Source organism: Bos indicus x Bos taurus, chromosome 16 (assembly GCF_003369695.1).
Source record: "Bos indicus x Bos taurus breed Angus x Brahman F1 hybrid chromosome 16, Bos_hybrid_MaternalHap_v2.0, whole genome shotgun sequence".
Taxonomy (NCBI): domain Eukaryota; kingdom Metazoa; phylum Chordata; class Mammalia; order Artiodactyla; family Bovidae; genus Bos; species Bos indicus x Bos taurus.
This window is the reverse complement of record NC_040091.1, coordinates 20,520,319-20,543,568: the sequence shown is the minus strand read 5'-3', so window position 1 is coordinate 20,543,568 and position 23,250 is coordinate 20,520,319. Positions and strand designations below refer to the sequence as shown.

At 38.0% G+C, this 23,250-nt stretch overlaps 1 protein-coding gene across 4 annotated transcripts in view; it reads right to left on the bottom strand.

Moving 5' to 3' along the window:
• The window catches only part of SPATA17 (spermatogenesis associated 17), a 244,010-nt gene that overhangs the window by 172,688 nt on the left and 48,072 nt on the right, over positions 1-23,250 (bottom strand). For all 4 annotated transcript variants that reach the window (XM_027564452.1, XM_027564451.1, XM_027564450.1 and 1 more), the window contains 2 exons: positions 22,576-22,626; positions 5,600-5,703 (listed from right to left, as the gene is read on the bottom strand). In XM_027564452.1, the coding sequence (XP_027420253.1) occupies positions 5,600-5,703; positions 22,576-22,626 (155 nt within the window). The remainder of the gene's footprint in view (positions 1-5,599; positions 5,704-22,575; positions 22,627-23,250) is intronic.

Genomic DNA, 23,250 nt, shown 5'->3' with positions numbered 1-23,250 from the left:
CCCAGTATTTCAGATAAATATGAGATATTTTATTAATAAAATAAGAACTGAGAAATATGAGATATTTTATTATTTAAAACACAATGCTACAAAAAAGAAATGATCATAATAGTAGAAATATTTCATGAAAGTTAAAAAAACTATTGCTAAAATATTCATCAATATTTCACTGGAAGGGTAGGAAGGAAGTCTCTCACAAAAATAGAATGGGAGAGGTAGAGGCCCAGGGTGAAGGAGGGGACAGAGAAGTTTAAGACACTCAACTCATAACTCGTGTAGGTTCAACATCCAGCCAGTAAGAACCACATGAAGAAAGAATAAAAGAAAACAGAAACAAGGAAATGAGCCCAGAAAAAAGTTAAGAAAATCAACATGCTGAAAAACTAATTTCTTTTGATGTATCACAAATTTATATTTAAAGCAGACCTATTGCTAGGCACTATTAGCAACCAACAAGTACACTGAAGCATTGAAGTTGGGAAAATATATTATTTTTAGCTTGAATTTCAAAAAAAGTCAGTTTCTGCAGTTGAAGTTAATAATGTTTTATTAATGCTACCAATCTGTAACTCTGTTGCTAATTTTTAATTTCATTATGTAATTTTCTCATTCATAACCTGGGGCAATTTTTGCATATACAGCTAGATATTATAAAGAAACATGTCTACCAAATGCAAATTCAGCCTTAAATTAATCAATTCCATTTATCTTTGTGATAGGTCCACCTTGGTTATAAAAGTATGTTCTTGTATATGTACAAATATATTTATTTTTTTATTGTTAACTATAAAATAGTTCAACTATTTCTACTAATGAAAGTGCAGATGAAGTTAAGTCCAGTGTTGTCTGGTCTTGAATTGTGTAACACAATTCAAATGCAAAACATATTTTGATATAGACTATATTTTACTAATTTATTTTCTGTAAATGATTTTACCTTGCCCCAAAATGGAGGAATGCATTTGAAATCCAGAAACTACACATTTTAATGCTTGCTGGTATAAGTAATTGGGCTATATCATAATTGCTTTGATGAAATAGCAAAGTCTAAAATATAATCTTGAAAATGCATCACATAAAAATATCACCAATACAGTATACTAATGCATATATATGGAATTTAGAAACATGGTAATGATAACCCTGTATGCGAGACAGCAAAAGAGACACAGATGTATAGAACAGTCTTTTGGACTCTGTGGGAGAGGGAGGCAGGGGATGATTTGGGAGAATGGCATTAAAACATGTATAATATCATATAAGAATCGAATCGCCAGTCCAGGTTCAATGCAGGATACAGAAGCTTGGGGCTGGTGCAGTGGGATGACCCAGAGGGATGGTATGGTGAGGGAGGTTCAGGATTGGGAACAGGTGTACACCCGTGGCGGATTCATGTTGATGTATGGCAAAACCAATACAATATTGTAAAGTAATTAGCCTCTAATTAAAATAAATAAATTTAAATTTAAAAATATATATATTGCCCTAAGTAAATGTAAAGTAACTTTTGTCCTAGGCAAATGCTGAAAATCAACACGCTGACTGAACAAACACTATATGCAAGTCGCTGTACATGGAAAGTACCCTCTAAAGTGGGGTCCTACAGTCCCCATTCTGGAATTCATCCCTGTGCAGTCCTCCCCCTTGAGTGGGATGAACCTAGTCTCTTGGTTTAAATGAACAGGAACACAGTGAAAGTGATGAGATGTCCCTTCTGACATTAAGTTATCAAAAGAGCGTGGCTCTCATCTTGGCCATTTCTCCTGTTCTCTTGTTCACTCACTCTGAGGGAAGCCAATTTCCAAGTTATAAGCTGTCCTACGGAGACAGAGGTCCACAGAGCAAGAAACAGAGGGATGCCAGTGGCCAGCAGGCAGAGGAATTGAGGCCCATGTGAGTGAACTTGGAAGTCGATCGTCCCCCAGTTGAACCTCCATATGAGACCCCATCTCTGGCTGGGAATAAGAGGGTAACCTCATGAGAGCTGAGGACTAGAGCAAAGTCCCTCTCAGATTCCTGATGGACAAAATGATGAGGTCATGAATGTGTACTGTTTTATGTTGCTTCAGGTGGAATTTGTTGTGAAGGAAAAGGGTAAAGTTCTGATTCCAATGATTTTCAATGAAAAACAGAATAAAGTTACAACCTCCCCCCCCAAAAAATGTTGCATATTCTTCTGTGAAAAAGAAGAAAACTTTATCTCAGCAAAATTAATATCCTGATTGGTGATTTTAAAACTTACCAGACTATTTAAATGTATTATGAACAATGTAATTGAATGTACATGCCAAAACACAGTTATAATCATGCCACTGCTCTTCTTAAAAAGGAAGTCCTCTCCAATCTTAAATGTGGCCTAAAATGCCCTAGTGTGGTATGGTCCCTTCTATATTTATCCCTACCCAATTCTTCCATCATGCTCCATGAACTAACCTCAGTCAAATGTTATGTATTAATATCATAATTTCTACACAAACTTCAGGGCTTAGGTTCATGGCCTCTGAGAAGCAACCTGAATCCCTAGCTTCCACTCCACTGGTGTAGTGACCTACACCAAACACTTCTGCCCTGGGTGTTCCTCTACTTTACACAGTGCCACATTTTTGCTGCATTCATAAAATTATTGATGTAACAGAAAGGAAAATATATTGTAATTTACAATAAAAAGTTAACTATATATTTTCAACTTTGAGATAGAATAAAATTTTCTCTACTCACTTCTCTCTTAAACTTCTATAAAATAAGAAAAGGCAATAAGAAATAGAAAATATAATTTTATCATCAATACAATCAATAAATACTTGTAATAATATATATGATGAAGTGCCACCAAGAATAGTGAAAATTCATCTAGGATTGGAAATATCATAGAGATACAATACTTAAAGATGCAGACATCAGACAGATGTGCCAGATGCAAAATTCTTAAGACTAGGTGGCATATCCTGATGATAAAAATAGCACTTCCCACCTTACTCAAGAGAACAAGACTGTGGAGCAAAGTTTACTACTACTAAGTCACGTCAGTCGTGTTCGACTCTGTGCGACCCCATAGACGGCAGCCCACCAGGCTCCGCCATCCCTGGGGTTCTCCAGGCAAGAACACTGGAGTGGGTTGCCATTTCCTTCTCCAATGCATGAAAGTGAAAAGTGAAAGTGAAGTCGCTCAGTCGTGCCCGACTCAGCGATCCCATGGACTGCAGCCTACCAGGCTCCTCTGTCCATGGGATTTTCCAGGCAAGAGTACTGGAGTGGGGTGCCATTGCCTTCGAACAAAGTTTGGCTAGGGCTAATTCCATGAACTATTCCAGAGACAAGCCGAGGAGGTAGGACTAAGTGAGGAGATGCACAGGAATGCCATCTATGCCACAGATCTCTAAGAAAGGAGAGTCTAAAAGCAATCAGTAGTCCTATAAGTGCCAATCACTGTCAACTTAAAATGAACAAAAACGCTAAGCCAGTTTACATACACAGAGACACATATCATGTAGGGCTGTACTGTGAGCCACAGGGACCTCTCACCCTTCCTAGAGCACGGCCTTGGCCCTTCCCCTACACTATCTTTTTACAATACCCATTTCCAGATAAAAATAACGATGATGACAGTAACAACAAAGAAACTATAAATATTCTATCAATAAATACAAGAACAAAGATGGGGTAAATGATTAGGAAACTAATCACTGAGGGAAAATATACACCTTAAAAACATGCGGCCTCTAAGGTAGAGACGGTGAGGGACAGAGAGATGGTGAGGGACGGAGAGGTCTGGGGCGCCACGGTCCATGGGGTCACGAAGAGTCGGACACGACTTGGTGACTGAACAACATTAACCAAGGTAGAAATAAAAGAATAAGTCAGTGTTATGATACAGAATATGAGGCGAAACTAAATTGCCAGCATGGATGCACCAGACTCTCTAGTGGCTAGAGACATTCTCTGTAAAATGAGGAACAAAACAAGGATGCATGGAAATACCTACTGAACAGAAGAAACAGGCCTTTCTAAAACCACCTTTCACATATTTGTCTCTTTGAGGATCTCCTCCCATTCAGGGTTAGGACTTGTGTGAAGCAAACAAGACTTGCTTCAAAAATATAACATTTAAGGATACACTTACAGGGTTGAGAAAGTGCAAGGTTGGTACCTCATGACCTTGACAGTAAATGCCTCCTTAATCCTGGTGCCTTTAGAACCTCCCCTTGCCTCATTCAGGCCCAGTCCTGCTCAAATTCTCCCTCTTGCATTTTCCACTAGCTCTTTCCTCCTGACAAGCTCAAGTATGCCATTTACAGATAGCCAGCTCATCTCTAGAATCTGGATTTCTTAGATAGAAATTAAGGGCCTTCTCTGGTGGCTCAGGCAGTCAAGAATCCACCTGCAATGCAATCAATCCAATTCCAGCATCGGAATTCCTAGATCCAATTCCTGCATCGGAAAGATCCCTGGAGAAAGGAATGGCTACCCACTCCAGTATTCTTGCCTGGAGAATTCCATAGACAGAGGAGCCTGGCAGGCTACAGTCGGTGGGGTCGCAAAGAGTTGGACATGACTGAGCGACTAACACACACAGGAAGAAATTAAATATCACTCCCTTGGCCCACCTGTTTCTGAGTCTTCCAACTTCTCTCATTAACTAAACCCTATTTCAACCTCCACAAATCTTTATTGTTGCTTCCAAAGAAATCAGTTTTACAAATTCCCCATACTTAATCTCCAAAGACCAGACCCTTTTATACCCACACATATGGAAGAAAGTTAAAATTTGGGAAGATAGTTGCCAGATTTTTCTTATGATATATATGATTGTAAGGTATCAGACAACACCTGCGTCTTAACAACTTAGTATTGACTATTTTCTCTAGTTTAAAAAATATTAACAGTAAAATGAGATAATGTATGTGAAAACTGAAAGTAAAACTATTACATAAATGTCAACTGTGATTCATCACTATTTCCTTTTTACCTAAATCTACTATAAACATATGTCACTTCTAAGTTGCTAGAATGGGGCAATATAAGAAGAAAAGACTGGCTATTTTTGAAGAAATGTGAAAACTTACTACACAGAACTTTGGTAAAGATGATTGAACAGTGTTACAATAACTTAAAATCTATAGAAGACATCGTCGTAAGGCCTAAATTCAGGTGTTTTCTATGTGCTTAAAGAAATGAAAACTGACAGTAAAGCAGTCCATTTTAACGTGTTGTGTAATATTTTCTTCTTTGAGAGGCAAGTTCTTGACACTGAACACGTTTTGAGGATTGCCGTACATAAGGCTTCATCTATGTAATTATTTATGGATAAATCCATTTCAAAATGAGGTAATTTTACTGAAACTAAGCTATTTGCATAGTACAAGACAGGCCTGCTATACCCACAGACATCTAATTTACAGTCAAAAGTACAAGATATTTAAACATACAGAAGCCATAAATGGATAAGATAAAAAGAAAAAAAAATCTCTATCTTATCAATAAATTTGTGCCTAAAATATCATTTAGCTTTAAAGAAACTATTCCTAAGTCTGATAATGATCCACACCCAGAGTAACCTTTCTAAAACTGTCATTAGTGAGCTGGTGATCATACTACTCACCTAATCGCATCATTGGTCTCAGAAACAGCTTTCAGGTACTCCTTCAGATAATAATAATTAAAGCAGTATTTCCGGATCTTATACCCCCGCCATCGCCTCTGAATCTATTGACGTAAATAAAAAGATAAAATATGCCAGTGAACATTTTTAGAAAAAAAAATTAATAGTTTTTCAAAATCAGGTTAATGATGGATGATGATTAAATCTTATCAAATAAATTCTTAGACTTTTATACTATTGTAAAGAATCCGCCTGCAATCTGGGAGACCCCTATTCAGATCCTGCGTTGGGAAGATCCCCTGGAGAAGAGATAGGCTTCCCACTCCAGTATCCTTGGGCTTCTCTGGTGGCTCAGACTGTAAAGAATCAGCCTGCAGTGCAGGAGACCTGGGTTCAATCCCTGGGTTGAGAAGATACTGTGGATGAATGCCTGACAACCCATTCCAGTATTCTTGGGCTTCCCTGGTGACTCAGATTGTAAAGAATCCACCTGCACTGTGGGGAGACCTGGGTTCATTCCCTGGGTTGAGAAGATACCCTGGAGAAGTGCAGAACAACCCCCTCCAGTATTCTTGCCTGGAGAATTCCCATAGATGGAGGAGCCTGGCGAGCTGCAATCCATGGAGTCACAAAGAGTCGGCCATGACTGAGAAGCACACACACAAATGTAACAGTTTGTTGTGTAGCTGCTAGCTGTGTTTCTTTTTCGACCCCATGGACTGTAGCTCATCAGGCTCCTCTATTCATGGGATTTCCAGGCAAGAATAATGGAATGGGTTGCCATTTTCTTTTCCAATAACAGTATATATAGTTGCAAATATAGGTTTACTCATAGATTTATAATAAATATTATAAAGACAAAAACATACTCTAGGTTACTATAATTTATTTTATAACATTTATAATGGTTTTAAAAATACTGTGTGAAATTAACTATTGAAAGATCAAAAGTTTGCTTTACTGATTCCTACCACTTCCACTTCCTGACCAGATGGATTTTTTATTTTTTTAATAACCAACTGGCTGAAAGATTGTATTTTGTCTCATTGAAATAAATGTTTTTAATGGACTTTTTAAATACAGTTGTATCAAAATCTTTAAAGAAAATGTTTTCTTGTACCTTCATCATCACATTTTAATTCTTCTTTAACTAAATCACTGCAGATGGTGAATGCAGCCATGACATTAAAAAACACTTGCTCCTTGGAAGAAAAGCTATGACCAACCTAGACAGCATATTAAAAAGCAGAGACATTACTTTTCCAACAAAGATCCATCTAGTCAAAGTTATGGTTTTTCCAGTAGTCATGTATGGATGTGAGCGTTGGACTATAAAGAAAGCTGAGCACAGAAGAATTGATGCTTTTGAGCTGTGGTGTTGGAGAAGACTCTTCAGAGTCCCTTGGACTGCACGGAGATCCAACCAGACCATCCTAAAGGAAATCAGTCCTGAATATTCATTGGAAGGACTGATGCTGAAGCTGAAACTCCAATCCTTTGGCAACCTGATGCAAAGAACTGACTCATTGGAAAAGACCCGGATGCTGGGGATGATTGACGGCAGGAGGAGAAGGGGACGACAGAGGTTGAGATGGTTGGATTGCATCATGAAATCAATGGACATGAGTTTGTGTAAACTCTGGGAGTTGGCAACGGACAGGGAGGTCTGGTGTGCTGCAGTCCATGGGGTCGCAAAGAGTCAGACATGACTGAGCGACTGAACAACAACAATGACATAAATACTCTCTTCGCCTTATTTATAGATGAGAAAATGCTAAAAGGAAAATATTCAGTTTTCCCCATAATTATACAGCTATTATAATTGTACAGTTTTCCCATAATTATACAGTTATTAGTGATGGACTTAAGAATCAAATTAGAACTTCAGGGGGCCTGTTCTCTAAACCATTGCAACACAGAACTGTGAACAAGGGGAACTGTAATTTTCAATGAACAAATATTTGTTTAAAGTATCTAGTTTTTTAGATAAGAGAAATGTTGGTGTCTAAAAGAACATACTTATTAAATGGGCTACTAAATGCCTTCAAAGCCCCAATAATCATAAGAAAAATCAATCACTTTAAGCTTTACCTTTGCTAATACAATCGCTATTAGAAAAACTCAAAACAAAACTTTTAATATGTAGATCCTAATTTTGTGGAAAACCGAAAGTCTATAGTATAAAATACCTCAACTTCTTTAAAGGAGTAGAAGAAGAAGAAATAGAAAAAATTAGAAAAAAATGTTAACTTAGCCTTGCAGAAAGACTAACTTCATTCTTTAAAAATTTCAAGTAGTTTGCATATTCATAAATTATTCACACACTCCAATACTTTGGCCACCTGATACAAAGAACCAACTAATTGGAAAAGACTCTGTTGCTGGGAAAGATTGAGGGCAGGAGGAGAAGGGGGTGACAGAGGATGAGATGGTTGGATGGCATCACCAACTCCGTGGACATGAGTTTGAGCAAACTCTGGAAGATAATGAAGGACAGGGAAGCCTGGCATGCTGTACTCCATGAGGTCACAAAGTTGGACACAACTTAGTGACTGAATAACACACATGATGAACAATTTTCTTTGGATATGAAGTCCTTCCAATGTTTTGCACAGTTAGCTGGGCTAGGAACACACATCTTCTTTAAACATCTTTTTTTTTTTTTTTGTCCATAGGAAAAAGTGACTAATAAGAGACTGAACTTTGGTCCACTGAGTTTTATCTGAAAAGCCTAAGGGTTTTAAGCTAAATACGTTGAGTTTAAAATCTTTATAACTTGATTCAATGCCATTCTCCCAAATAAATGTCTTACTTGAATTGTGATCCCCTAATTTTCTCTGTTTTAAAATATGGTCAGTTAAAAGGTATTTTACAATCTGAAATATTAAATGTGAAGACTTTGAAGAAATGTTTAGTCAACCGCCTAGTATAAGAATGACTAAAATAATTGAAGAGATGCTAAGCCACTTATTGTTCATATTGTAAGAACAATTAAATAGAGAAATTAGTTCTGGAAAGTAAAACTAAGTAGAGTAACAAGCTAGCGTAACAATGCTAGCATAACAGTGCCTTTCTAAATATTTTTCAAATGATCTTATTTTAGAGCTTTATTCTCTAAATTAAGAAAAATTAATTTTTCTAGAGTTCTATTTTACCATCTGAGCCACCAGGGAAGCCCAATTTAGAAACTATCTTCCTCTAATTTGACAAACATCATATTATGTCTGGCAAAGAAATGGGAGGGATTGATATAAAAAGCATTTTCCTAATGAAAAAGAATAATCTATTGGAATACATATACATATATAAATCATACATGCAAATAATGACTATTTTCCTGGCTTATTTAACTTAATCATTACAGTATCATTCTGAGGTGGAGATTATCATTAGCTTTCTTTGATAGAAGAGGAAATTGATGCTTAGAGAGCTTAAATAAATGCCTGAGGTTATACATTAATAGCTAGTTGGATGGCTTCACATGAATCTCAGCTTACTTTTATTGCATATACAGTAATAATTATATTAAACACAGGAATACTTACAAACAAAAGCGCTGATAGACTATCCATCATCAGCAATAGAAATGACTCAGGAAGCATGGAAAAATATTAGGATATCAAACAGTGTTAAGGGGTGGACTACCTACTACATAGAAACGTCATTAAATTCTAAATAAGATTAGATATGTCAGAAAACATAAAAGATGCATGCTGAAGTCCTGAGAAGGAAAGATGGTGGTTTATGTTTAGGTCATGGCAGAGTAGTGGGGAGAAGCTGAAAGGGCTTCACTTGGAGAGAAGCTGAAAGGGCAGAGTCTGCAGCTGGCTGAAAAATCTGTGCCAATAGCCAGAGAACTAAAAGAAGCCCATGGGATGGACTCCTTCCCACTCCACAGGGAGCAGGCACCAGAAACAGCACCAAACACATCCACAGAGTCCACAAATGCACTCTCAGAGAGTCTCGTAATCCCTCAGTCCCTAGACATCCACCCAAAGTCACGCTACAATTCCTTTCCAGGTATTATGCTAACTGCCTTAATTTTCATGGTATCCTTGTGAATAGGGCACGATCTCCATGTTAAAAATAAAGAAACTGAGGTTAAGTAACTTGATCTAGGTCACAGCATAACCAGCAAAACAGTAAATGGCAGAATTGGGATACAAACTGCTCTGTCTTATTCCAGAGACCAGGCTCTTTCCACTAAAACATGTGATGAATGTCCTGTATAAAGAGAAAGAGTGTGTGCATGTTCTTTCATTTAAAATGCATAGTAATTTTTTTTTTTTTACATTAGAGGAATTCCAGTTTAACCAATATTTATTTAATGGACATGAGTTTGAGCAAACTCTAGGAGATGGTAAAGAACAGTGAAGCCTGGCATGCTGCAGTCCATGGGGTCAAAAAGAGTCAGACACAACTTACTGACTGAACAACAATTGATATAAGATATAATATAGGCTGGCGTTCCACTATACTTATTGCTATAGGAACAAATATCATCTTAAATTTTGCCTAAATTTCCTGTTGATATCCCAGTACTAGTGAATAGACTTTTACTTTTTTAAAAAACAAAATATTTTCAAGAGGCAAGATGATTTTGGATAATGTTCTTCTTAATTTCAAGGTGAGTGGGTCACAGTTTCCCAAAAAAGGGCTAGTGTTCACGTCCTTCAAAGTAATTAGCAACTTTCAGAAGTGATAGGTATAAAACAATTATTGTCATTGATCAGCTCTGAATAGATAATTTTAAACAAAGTCACTGCATGCTCAGCAGATTACAGCTTGTTAACGGGCAAGTTCTAAATGACCTCTTAAGCTAGTCAAATCAATGATGCATATTCCTCATTAAGTAACATCAAAATGTAAGTGGTCTTATAAATAATGTTTATTTTAAGCACTAAAATAAATGGCAAAACCTTGATATATCAAAAGCCATCTGTTCATAGAAAATATTTTCCCTCCATTGGGTTTATTATTATTCCTCAAAATTCACAGTAATCTTAATGTTGTCAAAAGAGAGAAAAAACATTTTCACACCTAAAATTAAAATCAAAATACGAAAGACAATATATCACTGATGATAACGTGCCTAGGACTAAAGCTCTAGTTGTACATGAGAGCATATAAACAGGACTCTCATTCATTACTTTTACTTATTTGAATGTTGAACATTCTGCAAAGACTATACAGTGAGCCCAGAAAAGTGGGTTTACCAAATTTTCAAAGATAGGGTGTTTAAAACTAGTAATATCAAAGTTTTCATTCTCAATGTCACCATATTATCATGTCAATATGTAGAAAAATAGACATGTTTTTAAACTAGAAATATATATATTTTAAACTAGATGTTTTTAGCTATCTGGAGATTTTGGATAATTATTCCATATGCAGTTTCTTCTCTTCAATATTCTGTTTCCCTACTCTACTGGTCTTTGTACTTCTTTTCTCTAAATTTCTTTAATCATTCCACAAAGACATTGGTACCAGAAGTAGTAGGAGGGAGAAAGAAATAATTTTTTGCATGGGGATGGAACATTTAAATCTGCCTACCATCCAGCAAAAGCTAGGATTTATCTAGAGGATCCCTTTCCCTCTTATTCCTTAGGCTAACATTTTGGGATAGCTTCTTCCATGTGAATAACATTGTGTCTTACTTGTTTTGTATTCTTATAACCCAACATATAATCTAGTAAATAAGAGGAAATCAGGGCTTCCCTGGTTGCTCAATAAAAAAAATCTTCCTGCCAACGCAGGGGTCATAGGTTCCAACCCTAGTCCAGGAAGATATGATATGCTGAAGGACAATAAACCCATGTGCCACAACCATTGAGCCAGGGTTCTAGAGTCTATGAGTCACAGCAACTGAACTCATGTACTGCAATTACGGAAGCCCATGTGCCTAGAGCCCATCCTCCACAACAAGAGAAACCATTGCAATGAGAAACTGGCACCCTGCAACTAGAAGTAGCCTCCCCTCAGCACAACAGCAAAGGCCCATGTGCACCAACAAAGACCCAGTGTAGCTATAAATAAAATAAATAAGTAATTTTTTTTTAAAGAGAGAATCAGTATTTCTTCCCTGAATTATTTTACCTATTTATCTGTGGTGTTGGAGAAGACTCTTGAGAGTCCCTTGGACTGCAAGGAGATCCAACCAGTCCATTCTAAAGGAGATCAGTCCTGGGTGTTCTTTGGAAGGACTGATGCTAAAGATGAAACTCCAGTACTTTGGCCACCTCATGAGAAGAGTTGACTCATTGGAAAAGACTCTAATGCTGGGAGGGATTGGGGGCAGGAGGAGAAGGGGATGACAGAGGGTGAGATGGCTGGATGGCATCACCAACTTGATGGATGTGAGTTTGAGTGAACTCTGGGAGTTGGTGATGGACAGGGAGGCCTGGCATGCTGCGATTCATGGGGTCGCAAAGAGTAGGACACGACTGAGCAACTGAACTAAACTGATTTATCTCTATCTGATTTTGGAGTCATTATTCTAAACATAAATACTTCATAGTAGTATAAATATGAAAACAGGGTTATAAATAGTTTAGTAGATTGAGATGGATCCTTATATATCTGATATATATTTAACCATTTTCTGATTAAAGCCACAGAATATAAACTTTCCTTGTATTTTTCCTACTTTAGACACAAAAAGGAAACAAAAGAAAAAGGTCAATTGATGCTTTGAGTTAGATATTTGTAAACAAAAATTTTTATTACATAAAAGAACCAATAAATGTGGTTACTTTGAAAATTGATTATTTTAAGTTATCTTTAATTCTAGTGTCCCTCTTATTATTACAGCTCTTACTTTCCTTAAAGTGAGGATTTCTTTCTGAACTAAAATGTGTTAGGGCACTAATTTCAAGTGAAATCATTTAAAGCAACTGCAACAATAAAGGTTCAGATGCCCCTGAACACCATTAAGAAAGTATATGTGGTTGATTCAGGACAAGGACCAGGTTTCTAGGGTAAAAGAAATTCTATCTTAAAAAATTAATTACATCTGTAGTTCTTTAAAACTAAGTTTTAGATTATCACCATTTTTCATTCCTCACAGATCTTTGAAAACAAGAGGGAAAAGTCTAATGGAACATACTTTTGAAAAGAGATCTCCAAGATACTACACATTAGCACTGCTTACAATCTGTGTGCATATGAGATTATTCTGGTTGTCCAAGGACAGACAGACAAATGAGAACTCAAGATGTATCAGATGACCCAAAGGAGGCTTTTCAAAGGTATTGCAAGGAATCAATAATGCTCAGTTTGCCTTTGTGAACTTCCAAAGTCTGTGCCAGTTATGGCTCCTCATTAGGCTGAGTTTATTGAAGACCAGTAGAGTCCAAGAGTTAATGGATAAAGAGAGAGAGCTGCAGTTGAAGAATAGCAGTCCCGATAACTATTTGGTAGGGCTTCTAAAGTTTTAACCAAGTTGGAATCCTCTTTTCCATTAATTTTTCAGGGTCCAAAACAGACATGGTGGAAGTTCAAATACAACCAAATTATAGTTTTTGGATCACAAAAATCTATGTGATCTGCATCTTGTAGTCCAAGTAGGAAAGAAAAGACAGATTCATTTTTAGTTTGCTACATCCTATATGGAAATTCATTTAAAATTGTATCAAGAATAGTATTGAATCTGGGGTTATGATGGATGTCAAATTCTGTGTTAACAATAGCAATATGTGAAGACTACAGCTCAAATATTCATTTATAAGGTGAGGTTTTTCATACTAAGCCATCCCATTTGGCCTACAAGGGGAAGCACGTGACACTGAACTGGGATGTCTCAACTTAGTTTTCTACAAATTATCACTAAATTTAGAATTCCCTGAATGGAATGTGCTACCAGTAAAAACGTTCATGAATTATCAGGGCAAGGGGTTCAGTTTACCAGAGTGAAAGTAATAAAATTTCCCTAAGAGCTTGGTCTAGGGTTCATATAATAGCTCTCATCCAGATTTTTGAAGAAAGGGGAGAAAGACTAGAAGTAAAGGCAAGACTATAAGTGGCTAGATACAACAGGAATGTGGGTACCAAACCTCCTGGGTTCAATTCCTAACACTGTCACTAGCTATGTGACATTGGGCAAGACATCTTTCCAATTTCCCAACTTCCAAAGTGGAATTATGATATCCAGAGAGTTGGTCAGAAAGTGAAGAGGAACTAAAGAGTGTCTTGATGAAGCTGAAAGAGAGTGAAAAAGCTGACTTAAACTCAACGTTAAAAAAAAAAAAGAAGAAGATCCTGGCATCTTGTCCCATTCAATCAGTTCAGTTTAGTTGCTCCGTCGTGTCTGACTCTTGGAGACCCTATGGACTGCAGCACGCCAGGCCTCCCTGTCCATCACCCAATCCCGGAGTTTATTCAAACTCATGTCCATTGAGTTGATGATGCCATCCAACCACCCCATCCTCTGTCGTCCCCTTCTCCTCCTATCTTCAATCATCTCCAGCATCAGGGTCTTTTCAAATGACTCAGCTCTTCACATCAGGTGGCCAAAGTACTGGAGTTGCAGCTTCAGTATCAGTCCTTCCAATGAATATTCAGGACTGATTTCCTTTTTAGGATGTACTGGTTGGATCTCCTTGCAGTCCAAGGGACTCTCAAAAGTATTCTCCAACACCACAGTTCAAAAGTATCAATTCTTTGGCGCTCAGAATTCTTTATAGTCCAACTCTCACATCCATACATGACCACTGGAAAAACCATAGCCTTGACTAAATGGACCTTGGTTGGCAAAGTAATGTCTCTGCTTTTTAATATGCTGTCTAGGCTGGTCATAACTTTCCTGCCAAGAAGTAAGCGTCCTTTAACGTCATGGCTACAGTCACCATCTACAGTTATTTTGGAACCCCCCAAAATAAAGTCTGACACTGTTTCCACTGTTTCCCCATCTATGTGCCATGAAGTGATGGGACCAGATGCCATGATCTTAGTTTTCTGAATGTTGAGTTTTAAGCCAACTTTTTCACTCTCCTCTTTCACTTGCATAAAGAGGGTTTTTAGTTTCTCTTCACTTTCTGCCATAAGGGTGGTGTCATCTGCATATCTGGGGTGATTGATATTTCTCCCAGAAATCTTGATTCCAGCTTGTGTTTCTTCCAGCCCAGCGTTTCTCATGATGTACTCTGCATAGAAGTTAAATAAGTAGGGTGACAATATACAGCCTTGATGTACTCCTCTTCCTATTTGGAACCAGTCTGTTGTTGCATGTCCAGTTCTAACTGTTGCTTCCCGACCTGCATACAGGTTTCTCAAGAGGCAGGTCACGTGGTCTGGTATTCCAATCTCTCTCAGAATTTTCCAGTTTATTGTGATCCTCACAGTCAAAGGCTTTGGCATAGTCAATAAAGCAGAAATAGATGTTTTTCTAGAACTCTCTTGCTTTTTCAATGATCCAGCAGATGTTGGCAATTCGATTTCTGGTTCCTCTGCCTTTTCTAAAACCAGCTTGCACATTTGAAAGTTCACGGTTCATGTATTGTTGAAGCCTGGCTTGGAGAATTTTGAGCATTACTTTACTAGCCTGTGAGATGAGTGCATTGTGCAGTAGTTTGAGCATTCTTTGGCATTGCCCTTCTTTGGTATTGGAATGAAAACTGATCTTTCCCAGTCCTGTGGCCACTGCTGAGTTTTCCAAATTTGCTGGCATACTGAATGCAGCACTTTCACAGTATCATGTTTTAGGATTTGAAATAGCTCAACTGGAATTCTATCACCTCCACAAGCTTTGTTCATAGTGATGCTTTCTAAGGCCCACTTGACTTCACATTCCACAATGTCTGGCTCTAGGTAACTGATCCAACCACTGTGATTATCTGGGTCATGAAGATCTTTTTTGTATAGTTCTTCTGTGTATTCTTGCCACCTCTTCTTAATATCTTCTGCTTCTCTTAGGTCCATACCATTTCTGCCCTTTATTGAGCCCATCTTTGCATGAAATGTCCCTTGGTATCTCTAATTTTCTTGAAGAGATCCCTAGTCTTTCTATTCTATTGTTTCTCTCTATTTCTTTGTACTGATCACTGAGGAAGGCTTTCTTATCTCTCCTTGCTATTCTTTCGAACTCTGCATTCATATGGGTATATCTTCCCTTTTCTCCTTTGCTTTTCACTTCTCTTCTTTTCACAGCTATTTGTAAGGCCTCCTCAGACAGCCATTTTGCTTTTTTGCATTTCTTTTCCATGGGGATGGTCTTGATCTCTGCCTCCTGTACAATGTCACGAACCTCCGTCCATAGTTCATCAGGTACTCTGTCTATCAGATCTAGGCCCTTAAATCTATTTCTCACTTCCACTGTATAATCATAAGGGATTTGATTTAGGTCATCCATGAATGGTGGTTTTCCCTACTTTCTTCAATTTCAGTCTGAATTTGGCAATAAGGAGTTCATGATCTGAGCCACAGTCAGATCCCGGTCTTATTTTTGCTGACTATATAGAGCTTCTCCATCTTTGGCTGCAAAAAATATAATCAGTCTGATTTCGGTGCTGACCATCTGGTGATGTCCATGTGTAGAGTCTTCTCTTGTGCTGTTGGAAGAGGGTGTTACCTATGACCAGTGTTGGACCATAAAGAAGGCTAAATGTCGAAGAATTGATGCTTTTGGACTGTGGTATTGGAAAAAACTCTTGAGAGTCCTTTGGACTGCAGGAGATCAAACCAACCAGTTCCTTTAGTCAATCCTAAAGGAAATCAATACTGGATATTCATTGGAAGGACTAATGCTGAAGCTGAAGCTCCAGTACTTTGGCCACCTGATGTGATGAGGCAACTCATTAGAAAATAAGACCCTGATGCTGGGAAAGACTGAAGGCAGGAGGAGAAGAGGACAACAGAGAATCAGATGGTTGGATGGCATCACTGACTAAATGGACATGAGTTTGAGCAGGCTCTGGGAGTTGGTGATGGACAGGGAAGCCTGGTGTGCTGCCATGTCCGTGCAAAGAGTTAGACACAACCGAGCAACTGAACAAAAGAAAAGAGAGTTGATCATTTCAGGAAATAGTTAAAAGTATTTAAAATACTTAGGTGCCTGGAGAGTGGCAACTGTTAGGCAACTGCCAAGTCTTAATGTTGCAGAGTGGTAAAGAATCCTCTTGTCAATGTGAGAGCCACAGGAGACGTGGGTTCAACCCCTGGGTCAGGAAGACCCCCTGAAAGAGGAAATGGCAACCCATTCCAGTATTCTCTCCTAGAAAATTCCATGGACATGGAGCCCAGTGGGCTACAATTCATAGGGTCACAAAGAGACAGAACTAAGTGACTGAGCATACATGCACAGCATTATTATTTGCCAATGGTTCTGATTTACTAAGATTTGTGAATATGTGGTATTGCAAGCTCTTTCCTCAGAGACATATAGCTCTTACTGGCAGTTGGTTTGACTAAAGTATACCCTAGTTATCTACCAGCTATATCCATTCATGCTTGGGTAGTAAGTATGAGAATCTGGAACCATTCTATTGCAGAAACAGGGGCTCAAAGACACAGTTGAGGCTGAATGGATGTATCCCTAGAAATGGAAGAATTAGCTATATGTGCCATTCCATACAATAGGCTTCCCTCTAGATGGGTTCAGCAAGTAAACAAAAGCCACAGAGAAGCAAAAAATTCTGGATGTCGCAAACTGTAAATCAAAGTACTGGAGAAAAGGAACACGTAAAAGACCTTTAGGATGGATGAAAGAATTCCACTAAATAGCACTTTTTTTTTAAAGCTACATGTGGGTATTTTTAAGTGGAGTTTCTACACATAAAGTAATACTGCTGTTCATCTTTATATTAGTACTATTATTAGAACACTGATTCTCTGAGTCGTCTGTTTGGAGGGTCTGAGGTGACACCCTAATGCTTAAGTCAATGCTCACTAGCATCTGAAATGGAGAGTCAGTTCTATAGTCTGTAAAAAGATACACTATCACACATGTAGATGAACCAGGGAGAGAAAGAAATTGAGCAAAGGAATCAACTCAGACAGTTGCATAAGATACTAAAAGCTGTTCAAAGAGCAAGAACTGAAAAAGAATATGTTGGAGGACAAATGTGAACGAGATCCACAATGGAGTAGACAAGATGCTGGAGGAAAAGCAGAACTCTAATCTGGAGTAAATTCAAATTAAAGACCAGAAAGGCAATAAAGTGGCACATGGAGAAACACGAGGAATAGGGCCCTGGGAGCTAAGATAAAAATTTACTGAGCAAGTTATTGCTGTATTAATTGACCGTCACTGGCCGAGCTGCAAATCAGTAGCAGGGGTTTTGTACAGGCACAGAGTGGGTGCTAATAGCAGGTGATATCATAGCAGACCTCCTTCAAGCCTGTAAGTCTTATAACACTTTGGCAAGGTCCCAATGCTCATGAGACCTTCCATTCACATGTGAATTACACTGACCAAATATTACCTTCCTATGTGCAGTTTACCTACACCACCCAGCCTAATCAAGCACTCAAGACAGCCTTAAAGATCTCCCAGTAAGGGCTTAAATAATTTCCAACAAGGCCACCAAGGGACTTAGACACGATTTTTTTGTCTTAAAGAGTACTTGAAGCAAACAGTTTTTGTTTTTGTTTTTACTCCTTGTTTAAAAAAACATGAGCCAATATTCATTGATTAATTCAGGCCATTTATTTAAACATCTAGTATAAGCCAGGAACTGTAGATTCAAAGACTAAGAAGATAGGATCCAGGCCCCAAGGGATGTACAGTGTGTGGGGAGTGGATACAGGCCTGTAAATTAGTAAGGATAATAAACTGTTACAGGTTCTATAACAGAAGTATGTTGATGGTAAAACAGGGACATAAAAAAAGAGAGTGATCAATTCTACATGGGTAGGGGGATCGTAAAGTCTTTAGAGAAAAGGTGACCCTTTAAAAAATAAATGCAGCAAATTGAGATATGAATTACTATGTCATTAAACAATCACATATATATAATTTATTCTTCATTATATAAAAGTGACATCTATTTAGGAATGGATAAGCCACAAATGAAAATTTTGAATTCCTTCTCTTTTCAGAAATGCTCCAGTGGCCTCTCACAATTGAATATAATTTGTCATGCTTGGAGTCAATAGTCAAATACATAACTTGCAATTGACTCAGTATATGAAGCAGAGTAAGACAAAAGTTTTTTTTTTTTTTAATTTTCTACTATATGATTTAGGTGCATATATAAAAATATATCTGTATGAATATTGGCCGTATATATTTTCTGTAGTTGTCAGTTACTCTTAGAAATTCTTTCTCCTGTACACTTACTGTCACCCATATTTAAATTATTTAAAGGGTAGCTCTTTTTAGCAAAATTATTTGGTAGCTTATAAACTGAAAAGGCATAGTTGTAGAGATTAGAAGTAAAACGTCAGCTGCTGGTATCCAGTTAGGTTTGTAAGCTTCAGATGCGTACAACATAGAAGGTATGTGGACCACGCATTGGTCTCTTTAGCCTCTCACTCCCGCAGAGAGCAAAATTTTCAGAGCACCATCTTGCAAAGAAATCCACTTACAAATAGATGTGCCCATGTCCACTTACAAATAAGTTCAGTTCTGGCCATGTGATCACTCCATGCTAAAAATTAATCTTTGTTAGGCAGTCACACCAGCCTCTATGCAAGTGAGCCTTAGTCCTGATTCCTCGTTACCAAGTTACCAAATTAGCTCATCCAAATCTCGGAAGGAAGTCTTTGAACGTCTTTGCAGAGAAGCGTTTCTATTTCAAATTTCCCACAGTAGTATTTACACACTCCACAGAGCCTCGCAAAAATTCCTCAGTGTCTTCAGTGGATCATTTCAACCTCTAGGTAATGCTCAAGTCTTCCTTCCTTTCACTTAATGACCACTGCATTCCCACCTTTACTCTTGTCTCCTGGAATGTGTCAAAAAAAAAAAAAAAAAAAAAAATCTGGATGTAGCCAGGAGAGATTTGACTTGAAAGAATTACTGCAAGAAACTGGGGGTGAATGACTCCTGCAGGAGATGGAGGTGGACTATTGAGACACAGAGAATCTTTGGCCGTAACAATTGCAAGCATGGTGGACGTTAGGCAAAAAGAGTTTTTCTTTTATAAGAAGGTATGAACATGGCTGGGAAGAACCTGATATGGGCAAGTGGAAATGAAAGGGCAGCATAATCAGATAGCAAATCAGAGGATGCTTTACCCCAAAGCCCATTCTCACGAGGAGGAACTAAGGAGACTCCATGTGCTGACTGAAGTCAAGGGCCCTGGGAGAAGGAGAGAAGCTTACCCACAACTTGCTTAATGAACGTGTTTTTTTCCAGTTGATCAGCAGGGACAAACAGTTCAGCTAATCAGTTGTGAGGTGAAGGAGGAATTTGGGGGACTGTGTCTAGCTTTGCTATGGGTGAACAAGGGGGCATCTGTGCCTCTTATCTAAGTCATGTGGGGAAGGATTTTGTTTGTTTGTTTGTTTGTTTGCAGTAAGCTGCTTCTGAAACACAAGAGTTGGGGGACGGGGAGGGGGTCAGTAGGTGCATACAGGTTTGCTGTTTTCTAAGATCACAGGACCAAGACAGAGTTCAACATCTTCCACTGATATTAATCAAAGAAAAGGTGAGACTGGGCAATGCTATTAGGTGTAATTGAGCAGGATCCTATGGGGCCTTCATGGAAAAGAACCCCACCCCATGTCCTCCAACTGCCTCTTATTTGTAGAAAAACTCTAGCTTCCTAGGCCTTCCCTGAATTTCCAAAGAGTACATTTAATCAGAGAAGTGAGAAAATGCAGAAAGAAAGGAAAACAGTCAATCAAGAAAAATATTAATAATAATTTAGCCTTTAAACAAAGTCAAAGAACTTTAGCTCCTACTCAAGGATTATAGCTAATATTCTGAGCCATGCCCTTTGACATGGCTGTTTTGCAGATACTGAAACCCCCAACCAGGTTGAAAAAGTGAACTGTATACTGCCCACAAGCATGGAGACCCCAGACCCCAAGACCCGCTGGACCTGGAAGGTTTTCTTGACTCCCAATTACCTCACCAGTAACCAGAAGAATGTCCAGGCAGAAGAATGTTCATGAGCTGACCACCCACCCCATAACTCCTCACCCTCACACTGTCCTTAAAAACCTTTCCCTGACAGCCTTCAGGAAGTTTGGGCCTTTTAAGCACTAGCTGCCTGGACTCCTTGCTTGGTTCCTGCAGTAAACACTGCACCTTCCTTCACCGCAACCTGGTGTCCGTAGATTAGCTTCACTATCTGGGGGCAAGTGGACCCAAATTTGGTTTGGTAACACTAGGAAATACAGATTTTAGTATGATGTTAGAATAACAAAAACACTGCCTTCTGAGTGGCTTGGACTGATGTGGATTTCTTAGACATGCCTGTTATTATTGTTGTTGAGTTGCTCAGCTGTGTCCTACTCTTTTGTGACCTCATGGACTGTAGCCTGCCAGACTCCTCTGTCCACGGGATTTCCCAGGCAAGAATACTGGAGTGGATTGCCACTTCCTTCTCCAGGGGATCTTCCTGACCCAGGGATTGAACCTGCATCTCCTGCATTTCTGGCGGATTCTTTACTACTGGGCCACCTGGGAGGTCCTAGACGTGCCTAGTCAAGGTAAAAGGAATCTTAACAATTCCAGCCAGATCTGAATTCAGTACAAAATTTGGGGCTAAATAGGAAACATGAGAATGTGTTTTTCTAGCCCTGACTCCTGTGCCTCTGTCTCCCCTGATGGCCTCTGGGAACCTTTGAGCCTTCCATCATCATTTGCTTTAGATTCTGTTATCTATTGCTTTTTACTTTTCAGACATACCTAACAAAGGTGCACAAAAAAGAAAAAAAAAAAAAAACTAACATTATTTTAAGCTCAGAAGTTAAGCCTTTAGCAGAACTGTACAGAGAATTAGACTCTCCTAAATTCCCAGATTCAAGCATTCTTGTTAAAAGAGGAAAAATTATTTTCTTATATTACTGTATTTCTAAGAGAGGTAAATATAGCCCAGTGCACCTGGAGTTTCTCTTCTGGCTCAGGAGAAGCAACAACAACAACAAAATCTACTTTTTCCTCTTCCTTTTTTTCCCCCTTAACCTAGGGAAACACAGAGAGGTAGACAGATACTGGAGATCGCCCCTGGGCTGGGCTCCCATACAGTCACACCTGCATTAGAAAGCCCTTTCCCAAAGCAGTATACGTCATCAAAATAATGCAAATTTAACTGCCTTAGTTCAACACAGGACTTTCAGAGAGTATTTGCCTATCTTGCTTCACCCAAAATAAAATCCATTATCAGTAGAAACAAGAATTAATAGATCAATGAAAGAGAATATGAGAAGGTAAAATTAAAATTAAAACATGGGTTTTAAGGACATTAATGAAATTCACCTAAGTAATTTCCCCATTTATAACAGCTTCACAATTAAACTATTATCATACTGATACAAAAGAAATAATACTTTTGCTGTGGCTCTTCCCCTAATCTGTGCAGAAACCAAGGAAGCTTCATAATCACAAAATTCAGCTTCCTATTAGGCAAGTAACACATAAAAATGAACACAGAAATGACAGAAATAAAACGTCTAAGCTGGAAACTGACTTTATTACTGTGAAATCATATGAATAATTTCTAATTGATTTGTATTGGGCAGGAACCTTATATTCCAGAAGCATGCTCGTCTATTTATCACAATATTCTATATGACATATGGAAACTAATACATTGCTTCATTAATATTTACAGTCTTTCTCTAGTCATGGCTCACAGATATTTAACATTCTAAAACATAAGCATTGATAATTATGTGTTTTACATTTTACTCTAATTTTTAATACTGCCAAGACTATTTAGTATAACTAACTTTTTAACTATGTACTCTTTTCTCTCTTTACCATTAGCATATCAATCAAATTTACATTATTCTGGTTTGCTCATTTTATTAAAAGCGAATTCAGGGCACAATTGACTTTTCATTTGTTTAACAAGTGAAGAAATATTTACCCTGACAGCCATTGCATTGTAGAGATTCATCTTCATAGTGTAATACGCTAACTGTGAATCAAGAAAAAAAAAGATGGCATACATTTTAGTTTTACACAAAGACAGTGCAGCCTATTTTTACATATAAAACATAAGAATCTTTATACATAATACATAATAAGAGTCCTAGGCTTAGAAAAATGAAATCAAACTTTGTATTGAAGAGATAGGCTTCCTAATACATAATGCAGGCTTAACCAGAAAAATCTATGGTAGTCAAACTAGGAGCTAATGGAGATATATGATCATAAAATGCTCTCCGCTGAGTTTGATAATCAATGGTGCTCTACTGAGAATAGAATAACAAAGCAGAAATATTCACAAGTGCTGGTGACACGTAGTATTGTATGATTTATTCACTGGGGTTCTTTTAGCCAAAACTCACAGAAACATAAAAGGAATTCATATTTCAAGACGTCTGGTTTAATGAAAAATTCAAAGAAATGCTGTCTTCAGTCGAAATCGTTCAAGGATATGGATGCAGTGATGGAGCAAAATTGTGCCTTCCAACCATCTGTACAAAATGTTATGTACTTAGCTGCCTCCTGAGTAATCCTTGGGAATTTTCTTTCATTTAATATTCATTTTAACACCATAAAATCATAAATACAATGATATCATGTTATAGCAAATCCC